At 37.8% G+C, this 12,585-nt stretch overlaps 1 protein-coding gene across 1 annotated transcript in view; it reads left to right on the plus strand.

Moving 5' to 3' along the window:
* Positions 1-11,953, plus strand: part of RBM27 (RNA binding motif protein 27) — an 85,467-nt gene extending 73,514 nt beyond the window's left edge. The window contains exon 22 of the mRNA XM_011231636.3: positions 11,869-11,953. Within this exon, the coding sequence (XP_011229938.2) occupies positions 11,869-11,953 (85 nt within the window). The remainder of the gene's footprint in view (positions 1-11,868) is intronic.
* Positions 11,954-12,585: the final 632 nt, after the last annotated feature.

Raw genomic sequence — 12,585 nt, forward strand, 5'->3', positions numbered from 1 at the left:
CCATTTTCTTTCTCCTGCCTTCTTATTAATAGCCCTGATTTACCCACTGTTGAGATAAGTGATTCTTTTGGGCCACCAAAAGTCAGTCCCCAATAAAAAGTTTAAACCAGCACCTTGATAAATAAGTGGTGTTTTGATGAGAATAATGGAAGGTTTGCGGGGGGGGAAGAGAGTCACCAGCTTTTCTTTTTTCTTTTTAGAAGCTTCAGTTTAGTTAATAGTTACACAAAAGGGTTAAAAAGTCTCTGAAATTCTTTTCTTAAATTTAAACCATGATGGTGAGGTGACTGGGGCTGGGGTGGGGGCAGGGTTGGGTAGGGGGATGGGGATGCTAGTAATAAATGGGAGTCATAACTTGACTTTGATCAGATGACTTTATATTTTCATAATTTTGTAGCTTGTTGCTATCCATGAACATATGCATCCTTCAATAGGCAGTTTCCTTCACTGTGTGCATTTTTACTGTACACTGTATAGAGTAGAGTACCTGTTAAGTAAAATATATATGTAAATTTATGTCCTTGTGTTCTGAATGTTAGATGGAAAAGCAGAGGAGCAACACTACACTGTATTGACCCCTGGGAAAATAAAATGATTAATGTACATAGGATGTCACTTTTTCAAGGATATACACATCTATGTTTTTATATATGTGTGGTGTGAAAATTTGAAACTTCCTGTTGGCTTCAGAAGGTTCTTGGTGATTACTATATCAAAGATATTGTTTCCTGAGGTAAAAGCTGTTTCTCAAAATAGAAACTGTTCGCTAAGAAACCTAAAACCATCAGGACTCTAGATTTACTTAGCTGTAAGAAGTTAAATCCCACGTTCTGATTATCTTTTCTCTTCCACGTATTTTCCTGGAATGATGTCTCAAACCAGGATCATTTTTAAGTTCATGTAATTTTCCCTTCACAATAATAAGGACTTCCTTTTTCTAGGTTGTGTTATATTTCTGATAACACTGAAGCTAAAATAAGCTCATAAAAGAAGGAAAACCTTACAACGGGGTACCTAGAAGTAAGCAATCTTGCTCCTTCCTCCTCCATCATCTCTAATAAAGTTTTGATGTCTGTGGCTCAGTTGGTATATATTTTGAAAGATTCATTGTGGTGAATATTTTGAGTCCTGACAGTTTAAACGTGATAGAGGGAACAAAGGATTTATATATTTTTTGTACAAAGTTTTTTCTTAAACTGTATAATTTTGTAAATAATTTGTTTGGTTTTTTTGTGTACTAAAACTACCAGCGTATAGATTTCAATAAGAATTGTTGTATTTTTGTATTTGGAAACTGAAAATTACAGTAAATTAATGGAGCTGTAAAAGAAAATTTTCAGTGGACTGACAGTTCAGCAGAATGAGATTCCTTTTCATATGATTTTTTTAACTTCAAAATTGACATTGTATTATAATACTCTCAGTATGGAGAGAGTTGAAGATTTGTTTGACTTTTTAGTTAGTGGGGGAGAGGGTGTTCAAGTAAAGAATAGATGGACACTTTTCAGGAAGATTTGAGGCCCTTTCTATAAAATAGTGTAGTTTTTGATACACAATTAAAATAGGACTAAAATAATTTATAAATGTCCTAAGAATTCTAAAACATTTTTTGACTCTCCAAAATGATTTCAAAATATGGGTTTAAGTATAATATTAGAAAATTTATTTGAGGTTAGCATAAAATAGTTGAATGTGTATATTTTTTTCCTTTAGTATTTTTTTACCCCTACCCTCAAATCCCCAAGCCCCAGAATTTCTCTTAAAAGTGAGTAACTACCACGGCTTGTTTTCCTGGTATCTTCCCTTACGGAAATAGCATACTCCATCTGAGGCAAATTTTGTTCTTTTTAATGAGTGTGACATCTAAGAAGCTGGTAAGCAATATCAGCCACTGGTCTGGCGAGGTTAGCCTGGTTTACTAGTGGATTACTGTCCAGGCTCAACAAGGTAACCCCAGGGAATACAGAATTTCCCTCATTTTCTTCATGTTGTAACATCGGGAAAACATTGTCACCAGCTGAGATGATAAGATTGGGAAACACTCTAGTTAGGTAGGTCCGTGGTGATGGATCATTATTTTAAAAAGAAGAAAAAAATCATGTGAAAAGGAATAGTGGTTCCTCTTGATGTATAGTATGCCTGTATTATAGTTTTTACAAAATTGTGAACTTGTGTAATAGTATAATAGGAGATATTGTTGAATTTCTAACTGTTTATACATTTAAATTCATATATGTAATGTTTGTTTTATCGATTACAATCTGAATTTCTAAGAAGCATGTTGACTTTTGCAATAAAGATGCAATATGGAATGGTTCACAATTGGAAAAAAGAAAAAAAGATAAAAGTATTACAAATTTAAAATAATTTCAAAAATTTATGAACCATTCCAAAAATTCTAACAATCACCAAAAGAGCTGTAATTCTGGCTTGTTCTGGAAAGAAAGAAAATGTGTGTGTATGCTTGTTCGTATGTGAGAATGAATGAGCAGTGGATATGCCTGTGTGTTTCATGTTGGGTTCATGTACATGAGAGAATGCACTCAATATGAATTTGGGTACCGAAGTCCCTGGCTATTAAATATTCAGTGAATTCAAGAAGATGTAATGAACAGGGTGGTCTTAAAAACGAATGAGAAGGGTATTGAAGCGGTAGTTGTGAGTAATCTTGGATAGCCATAATTTTTTAGTCCTGGATGGGTCCTGATATCACAGATACAAAAGCACAATTTTATGAAAACGATTATTTTAATGTTACTCTGAGATTTTTCAGTATGCCTACCAATAAATTGGAAGGGCATTTTCCATAAGTGGAATAGAGAGAAGGGAAAGAACGGCTTGAGGAGACACAGATAGGTCAGCTCTAATTGTGATAAGTATTTGTAAGGAGTAACAGGAGAAGGAAGTGGTATTACACACTAAGGACTCATGGTGATGAGAAGGGGGGAGGTACATCACTCAGGTTTATTTTCTCATTTTAAAAAATGCTTTTCTTATCATTATAAAATTCCCCTTCAAGTGATTAGGCATTGAAGAATTCTTTAAATCTCACCTTTACAGGAAAATATTAAGGAATGGGAACAAATTTCATTTTCATTCTTTTCAAATAAACTTTATCTGTATTTTATGAATTAAGTAAATGGCAAGGTCTGTGTGACCATTTGTTTTGAATAGATGATAATTTAATTAGCGTTATGTTTATAATAAACATTAGTTCTTGGGCGTTTGGAGGGGGCCAAGCATGCCTCTAAACATAGTTATATCTGTTTAATGGTAGCAAAGCAAATATTTTGCTACAGTGGAGCTCTTGTTGACAAAAATTACTGGTTTTATGTGATGTTTTTACTGATTTTGATGTCAGTTCTTCTAAAGCCAAGGATACATTTTGAATCCAAGTCCCCGTGTACTATCTAGTCTGGATCTGATTATGTTATTGTAAACAGGGATGAGTGAATGTCAACGTGTGTGATCATTTTAGATGAGAGAGTCAGGATAGCTTTACACACGTGAATCAACATCGGTAGGGCACGTTTTTCCAAATTTAGTCTCAAATATCTGTGTGAGGGGCTAACAGAAACAACTCTACTGCTTTTGTTTTGTTCTGAATCACCATTTATGCTACCTTGATCTTACTGCCTAGTGATCTCCTTTCTACAAGATCATCTTCTGTTTGGCCTCTTAACCTGATTCTGCATTCGACCTTAGGTTAACTAAACCATCCCAGCATTCTGATATAGGTGACTTGATACAGTTGAAATTAAGGTCAGAATGGTGTTTGGTGATTATTCGCAAGGTATTTGTAGTTGGAGCCTGCTGTTTTCTTGGGCTTCTGCAATTTTGTTTTGTTTTTGATGACCAGTAGTGATTGGTAAGCATGATAAACATTACTGTTAGTTTTTCTTTGTATTTGTTATCTTTCCTTTTATGAAATAGGACCTAGAGAAGAAGGCCCTAATACAATAATACACTAATAGCTTGTTTTCAGTGAAAATCAGCCTGTGTTTTTTACAACACTTCAGTTTTCCAACCACTTCTTAGAGTTCCACTACTTTGGTATAATGATTCATTAGTTCTTAATAGAGCCTATTAAATATAGACTTGATATTTCAAAATTGTTCTTTAGTCAATCCTTTGTTGGGGTATAGAGGTGTGAAAACAAGCCTTTCAGTGACCCTCGCCATGTTTCTGTTGGTTTTCTTAACACTGCTTTGTGAAAACTTCATTAACAGTGGATGTCTGGTTAACAGTTTTCTAAAGTCCTTACAATTCCTTCTCTTAGTCTATCCTCAGCTATTACTGCAAGATAAGGATATATATTCTGATTTTAAATGAAATTAGATCCTAGGGGCTAATACAGACCTTGCTAAATTCATTTGGTTTCTTGAGGATGATTAGGCTTCAAGAATGAGTTTACACACATGTTCGGTTTATGTTTTTGGGTTTAAACACTGCCTATTTATGGAAACATCTGTTCCTCTATAAACTATTGAGTTCTAGTTTCTGAACAAAAGGGTTATTTATTTACTGTAGGATCAAAGTTTTTAACTTAGCCTGTAGGGGGCTCCAGCAGGCTAACTTTAGTTGGCCTTAGAGCAGTGTCCAACAGCAACTCAGAGTGAAAAACCCATTTTGCTTTTTGACCTAGTACACACACACACACACATACACACACGAGAAAAAAGTTTACCAAACAATGTATACGCTTACTATGCAGTATATGCACCTGGTAAGTTTTTTATTCTATTAAAAATTCTTGTCAGGACCCACTATTTGGCCTTCAGAGCTGCAGTTTGGAAAAGAGTAGCCTTTTGAATTGCAGAGTGAATCGCGATTTTTAAACCACTCTCTCCCTTGCTGTCACATCATCACTATTTTGAATATAAAATGATAAAATTTTGTCTTCTGTGTTTTGCTTGGAAAAGTAGTCCATCTGGATTGTGCTGTTGACCATTGGCCTAAAATTAAAGGTGGAAGTGATTTCTATATTGACATTTTATCGATCAGTGGATGCTCGTGAACATGAAGGTGTTTTATAGTTTTCAGTTTTTTTTAAGATTTTAAATATTTATTTTAGAGCGTGTGTGCACGTGCACATGAGCAGGGTGAAGAGGAGAGAATCTCAAGCAGACTCCTTGCTGAGCGCAGAGCCTGACGTGGGGCTCGATCTCACGACCCTGAGATCATGATCTGAGCTGAAACCAAGAGTTGGATACTTAACCACCTGAGCCACCCAGGCACCCAGGTGCCCCTATAGTTTTCAGTGTTTTAAAATAGACAACTGCGAGAGACTTTAAACCTACCTGCAGTTTTAAGTTTTTGTCATTTGTCCAGGAATGGAGTGGAATACTGTTACATTGGTGCTATTTTTACAAAATTCAAGTCACTTTGTAGATATTATTTGTTATTTAAAAAAAAAAAAAGGGACCTGCCCGTGAAGTCCATACAACTGCAACTACTTAGTGGTTGTGAATCAATAAAAATTGTTTGGCTTTGAGTTTTATTTTGCATATGGAGTTTCCCTTAGCTATCAACCTTTCAAAGCAAATCAAGTGTGCTATCTCTGTGAGAGCACTGTATGTATTCCAACATTGTGCCATTGCGTTTTATCCTTTCAAACACATTGTCCTGTAGGTTCCTGACTGGTATTGATAAACCCCTGTATAAAAAAAAAATTACCCATTCCATGCCACTTTTGTTAATTTGGGGCAAGTATGTAATTTGTAGCTTTATGTGCCTGAACTTTTTCAGTTTCTAAAATGTAAAGAGAAAGATTGGGAACGTGTTGATGAGAATGTGGCCATATCTTCAGAAAGCCACAGAGAAAAGCCACCAAGCCTGCAAAGTAACGAAATCCGTACTAATGCAAGTATAAGTTATTTATACATTTATTATTTCTATTCTCTTGTCTCTCTGTACATTCCTTGTGGGATTCCTTAAGCAATAAAGCCTGACTTTCCTATAGTACCAGTGGGAACAAGTAAATGTTTTCAATGAAACTGGTATTTTTAAACTTTTCACTTTTTAAAAATAACTGGCATGTATTGAATGCAGGCTGTGTACCAGATAATGGTTCAGAAGTTTGCCTGTACTCTTGCTTGCAGCTGCCCTTGGAAGAAAATGCTCTAACCTCCTTCTGTTCAGAAGGAACTGTTTGAAAACAGTTTTGGAGAGGTTAAGTGGCTTCCAGCCTTTAGTGGTGGGATCAGGATTTGAACACTGGTCTGACTTCAGAGCTCATAGTCTTAACCTCTTTGCTCTGCTGCTTCTAATAAAATGGAATATTGCAAGTGTGTAGAATGTCGCTGGTCTTTTTTATCAGTGTCTGTCAAACACTGCCATTCTGGCTCTATCTCATCTGCCTTGGATTGGACCCAAGCTCCCTTGGGGAGCAACAACTGTGTTTTTCGGTAGCATATTGGAAACCATAGAGAACACTTTATATATGCTAATTTGTGGGGAAACATTTTAAAGTAATTTTCTATGACCTCCATAATGTACAGCCAGCCAGTTTGATACATTTCACACTAATTTGGCTATATCATAACCTATGTTTATTTTATTTTCAATTTTATCTTAAATATTTTCCCCATGGCAAACTGGATTATGATAATCTTGCAGTATTTCTACCTTGCTTCTTTGTGTTTTTCAATATTTCTGGTGCCGCCTTCCTTTTAACCTTGGCATTGAAAAAATCATGTACATAAATAAGTTTACATGCTTTAATTTAATGATGTTTTCATATACTGAATTTTCTAGGCAGAAAGTGCTGAGAATAGCAGTGTTCGTTTATAGTTATGTTTATGCCATAGATTTTTTTAAAAAAAATATATTCTCAGTGAATAAAACTGATGTTCATGTCATTGTTCTTTTGTTTATAGAGTTATTTGATTTTTTTTTTTACATGTTTGGATTTCTTATTTTAGTAATGTCATTCTAGATCCTTGGGGAATTTCTAATTTTAGCTATTTTGGCAACTGTGAAATGTTTATTGACTACTAATGGTATGGTGGTGATTGTCACCTGCAAAAAAAAAAAAAAAAAAAAAAAAAAAAACAGATGTAAGCACCCTTGGGAGAAAAGGAACTTTTTTTTCCGTTGACAGCCCATGAGGAATCTAGGCATGTTCTACTAGATTCAACAGAAAAAAGATTTTTATTCTTGACAAATTCAGTAGCCATTGGGAATATTTCCAGTATACCGTCTCAGAGAAATGACTGAGACAAAAGACAGTGATTATAACATTCTGCTGGTAACAGTACATGTTTTTAGGTGCTTACCCCCCAAAATTGGATTCTGTCATTAACAAATATTTCACTGTCATTAAATGCTAAAAAATCAGGTGTACTGTTTTTAAAGCATTATCAACATGTTTTGCCTTGAAATATTAAAGATGGGCAAGAATTTTATACACAGAACTTAATTCCTTAGAATTAACTTTTTTTCTTTTTTGAAAATCTACCAATGACTTTAAAACACTTCTCTCCCTGTGATTTATTTAAATCCTAATAAATTATACATTACTGCACTTTAGCCACTCATGTGAACATTATTTGGAGTTATCTCAATAGAATGTTGCTGTGCATTCTCCTGAGGCCCCAAGTATGTCAAAGAAGTTTCATCCACTCTTAGTTTTATACTTTTGGTGACTATTCTTGATAAGTCAGATAAAGCCAAAGAGAAGACTTTAAAGATCGAAGTAAATGATTAAAATCTGCCAGAAGCGAGGACTTACTTATGTAGGGACTCTTTTTACGGCAAGCTTCTGTGCTGAGCCCTTCATAGTTCTGAAAATCTCTTTGTGACTTGTAGGCACCTATCAGTGTCTCAGAAATGGCCGCATCTAGAAATAAAACCCTAACTGATACATTATGACATGTTCAGAAGACTGAACGCTGTCTGTGAAAACAGCACACAGCCTGCTCCCCGTCTCAGGGGGGTAGGGGGGCTGGAGGATTGCGTTTTCGTGCGTTTTGCTGGCAGCGCTTTCATGCTTCCTGGACTTTGGATGGCAGAATTGGAGTCAGGAGATGGTTGCACTTGTTTTTCTTTGTGGCCTACGTGAGTTAGACTCCAAAGAGAATCTGCACACTTGAAACAGGAGAAAAGTACAAGTTTTGATTCAGTTCAGCCTGCTGCCCCAGAAACAGAACCCATTGTGTGTGTGTGTGCCATAAATAGGAAAACATGTTAGATCAGACAGGGTGAAATATTCTGCACACACAAGCCCTGTAATAACTGTTGAGTAAATGACTAGAAGAACCAGGGAAGATAATAACTATCTCTGCTTTTTATTTGATTCATTTTCATTTCATTTCACCACAGTCCATTTTAATGGTGCAAAGAAATTATGATCAACTTGGAAAAAGAATTGTGAAGACTTACTGCTTCCTGATGTATTTTGTATGAATTAGTTTTTTTTTAAATTTGAGTGTTGGTTTCTTTAAAGCATGATAACCTTTTCTGTGTAGTACTTAAAAAAAAAAAAAGATTTTATTTTTAAGTAATCTCTACACCCAACTTGGGGCTCAAATTTATAAGCCCAAGATCCTGAGGTTCATGCTCCCCTCACTGAGCCAGCCAGACGCTCTGTGTGTAGCAGACTTTCTGTCAGTATCCCTTTGTGAAGAGAGGTGGCGGGCAGAACCCCGAGGACTCACAGGTCTGAAGCAGGCAGCTCATCTCCCACAACTGGGGCATTCGTCACCCTACAGAGGCCGAGAGAGCCCCAGCCTTAGGGTCACAATAATCCTGGCTACCGTTTCAGTGTTCCTTATGTGACTCGCTGAGCTGCATGTTTTCAAACGTTCTCATTTAGTCCTTTCAACAACGCTGGAAGGTATACTCTGGTTTTTCTCTTTTTGTACAAGGGAAAAGGGAGCCTTAGATGGACTGTGTCATGCATGGTCTCAAAGCAGAGCCACGACTGAAAGTCACGTTATATCTGACTTCACAGTAAGGCTTTTAACCGTTGTTTGATACTGTGTTTGTTCACGTCCCTCTCCTGCAAGCTTGGATTAATTAGCCTTAATTGCTCAACTTACATAAAATGGGCATTTTAATATCAGTACCCATTTAATGTTCACAGGATTGCAATAAGCATTAAATGAGATAAAACCTCTGAAAGTACTTTGTGAAACATAAACCACTATTAGCACATCTTCTAAGCTTCATCAAATTGTCCAAATGGAGTTATATTCAAACACCATTGAATTTCCTACTTTGGCTATTAAATCTTAGGGAATTACTTAAATGTGTTTAGCAATGTTGGAGACAAGGGAATACTTTATACCCGAGTTTGCACTTTTATGTTTCCATAATATGTCACATTAATCAACTAGATAAAGACAACTGGACAGGTAATGACATTTTCTCATGACATAACAGTTGTAAATGCACATTACCCGTAGCCTGAGCTGAGTTAAATACCGTCGGTTTTAACAGTAGTACCAATCACCTCCTGCAGAAGAATGAAGGGGCTCCGTTTCCTGACTAGGATCCCCCTACCAGTCCCCTGAAGAAAATAAGTATTTTTGTCTACTGACAGTGTATCACAGAGAAGCATAAGTATCACCCCAAAGTCTCAAGCCCTGTGAGTTGGGAATTTTAAAGGCATACTTCAGAATCACCCGCACGGCCTGTTGTGTTATTTGCCACACAATTTGCTCCAGCTTGAAAAATCCTTTAGTGTGAATTTCTTAGTTACGTAAAATGAGATTTTTCCTTGCTGTCACATTTCTGTATAGTGTGTATACCTGTGTGTAAAAAAGTGGTCACTGAATTATGCTCTACAGTGAGCCCAAAGGAAAACAGTTAAAATAGAAAAGTTGATGAAACTATTTTGCATATGCAGTATATTTGGGGGACACCAGAATTAGCTATTGAATAGGTAGGTCATTAGTACAAAGTATGTGAAATAACTGCACAAATTGTTCATGGGTTTTGTGTTTCTGGGTAAAAGGCAGAAAAATATTTAAAAGCAACGTATCATTTTCCTCACCTCTTCATGAAATTATTCAGATGATATACTCTGGAAAGAGTCATATTATTAAAACTATGAAACATTTCTTTTTTTAGTGGGTTCCCTTGTAACCATTTAAGCAAATGTATTGATTTGTTGAGCATTCTGGAAAATAAAAATGTTTTAGATACTCAACTTGAAAACACACAGACACATTTCGTCTGGAAAGGACCAAGTCTTCCCCTTGCTTCCCCTCCTCACGTCTAACTTACCACACCTTTAACCAGGGGGAGACTTTGTCTTCTCTGAGGATGAGTTTATATCTCTATTTTACACTTCCTCAGGACATTCTCTCTCTGTTCATAAAATGGCAAGATTTTTTCTTTTTTTAAACCCATTTCCTGTAGAAAAGTATTTCACTTTAGAGAGAAAGGAGGTTGTGGATGACCAGGGGTAGTATGCTAATTCACTGGGAGACCCTCTCCTTTGTGTTTTTTTTTTTTTTAATATTTTATTTATGTGACAGAGAGACAGCCATCGAGAGAGGGAACACAACAGGGGAGTGGGAGAGGGAAAGGCAGGCTCCCAGCGAAGGAGCCTGATGTGGGGCTCGATCCCGGCGGGATCACGCCCTGAAGCCGAACGAAGGCAGACAAGGCAGACGCTTAACGACTGCGCTACCCAGGCGCCCCTCTCCTTTGTTTTCTGCCTTATTCTTTTTTTTTTTTATTTAAGATTTTATTTATTTATTTATTTAAGAGACAGAGAGAGCACAAGCAGGGGGAGCAGCAGAGGAAGAGGGAGAAGCAGGCTCCCCACCGAGCAGGGAGCCGGATGTGGCCCCAACCCCAGGACCGGGGTATCTCGACCTGAGCCGAAGGTGGACGCTTAACCGCCTGAGTCACCCAGGCGCCCCTGCCTTATTCTTTCTTATTGTTGGAATGATTAACTTAATGTGACTACCCAGAAGCCAGAGGCGAAGTTGCACTTCAAATTTAAAATCAAAACAGGAGAGCAGGTGTAAAATTATTGATAATGGCTTTATCTGGACTAGAACTGGAACATGAGGCGAAGGACCCTTTTCCACTGGTCATGAATATTATCTGTGGATTCCGTTCCGACACTACGCCATAACCCAAAAGAGGAAGCCCTTGAAGGGAAAGAAATGAGCCTGTCTTACAACCAACAAGGTGTTTTTTTTTTAAGGCAGCAAACCTAAGAATTATGTAATCATCCAAACATTTACAATGTTACAGTACTTTACACCCTGGGATCCCAGATGACATGGGGCTTTGAGTTTCCTGCAGGAAAAGACGATTTGCTCTTGTCACTCTCTGCATTGCTAGTAATACTGAAAAGCAGCTCAGGAAATTTTTGAAGAAGTTATTTATTGCTTGACATCAGGAACAAATGAGTGTCATCTGCCCATTTGTTTCAGGAGTATGTTAAATTATATGATAAACACAGAGGAAACATCCTTCCCCTTCTCCTCTACACAACTTGCTTTTTGTTTGACCTTTCTAGCTAAGATTTTTCTAAGGACTTTCTCCTTTTCTGAGCATTCAGAGGCTGGCCGCACTGGGAAGTAGAGAAATTCTGGAATAGTGATTTAATTTTCTTCCTTCTTCCTACTACTAGCTGGTTTAATTGTTACAGTGCACGCTGCAGGTATTTTAGTACCGGGTACTGTTCCCAGTGCTGCTTTTTGAAGGTAGTAGTATCTATCCTAAAGTAAAAACGTCTGAGCAGAAGTTTGTGCAGATCAGCTGAATAGAAGAGTGGTCTGGAAATCGTACTTTTCCCTACCTTCATAGGCAAATTAAAAATTTTTGTTGCAATGCGGCACAAAACACGTAAGAATTATCAGAAGTCATCTCTTCATTCCCCCCCCCAACCTTTTTTCATTTTAGGGTTTATAAAGTGTCTGTGACCCTATTCACATTAATGGCATTCAGCTCTGTGAGAGTCGATGTGTTTTTACAGATCGCAGAGTGAATGAGCACGTCCTTCGGGCTTAGAAATGTGTGGAGAGGGAATCAGAAACATGGCCAGTGGGTAGAAAGACCTAAATCTACAGTCGCCATCCACCTGAGGGGCTCTCCGAGTTCAGCTGGTCTGTGTACAGGAAGCAGTGCCGTTACCCCGCCTGACAGGCTGTGCTGTTTCATAAAACACAGAAGTGACGCAGAAAGCTTTGACTGCACGTTGGGCTTGATTTTGTTAGAACGACTAATGGCGCGTACGCTTCGCCCAGCCCCTGCCCGTGCCCCCTCACCCTGCCCCACACACTCGGACAAATGAGCTCTAGGGCTACTTCCAGAGAGCTTGGTTTTAGGTAATACGCTCTCCTCTCTTTGCGGTATTTCTATTTTAATTTCACACCCCAATGACTGGTCCAGGGATCCTTGATGCTAAGGGAGTACGCACAGGGGATGGTGGAAAGCAGGGAGCAGGTGGGGGGTGGAGGGGATGGATACTGAAGGATTACTGAAGGATTCTATTGTTTTTGTCTGGTGTCATGACTCCTCTGGAGTCTCTCGTGGGTCCTTGGCTGCAGCTGTCCCAGCTGACCAGGCACAGAGCGGGAAATGTTCACAGGCATGAAAAGAGGTTGCCTGTGGGAAGAA

Source organism: Ailuropoda melanoleuca, chromosome 3, assembly GCF_002007445.2.
Source record: "Ailuropoda melanoleuca isolate Jingjing chromosome 3, ASM200744v2, whole genome shotgun sequence".
Classification (NCBI taxonomy): domain Eukaryota; kingdom Metazoa; phylum Chordata; class Mammalia; order Carnivora; family Ursidae; genus Ailuropoda; species Ailuropoda melanoleuca.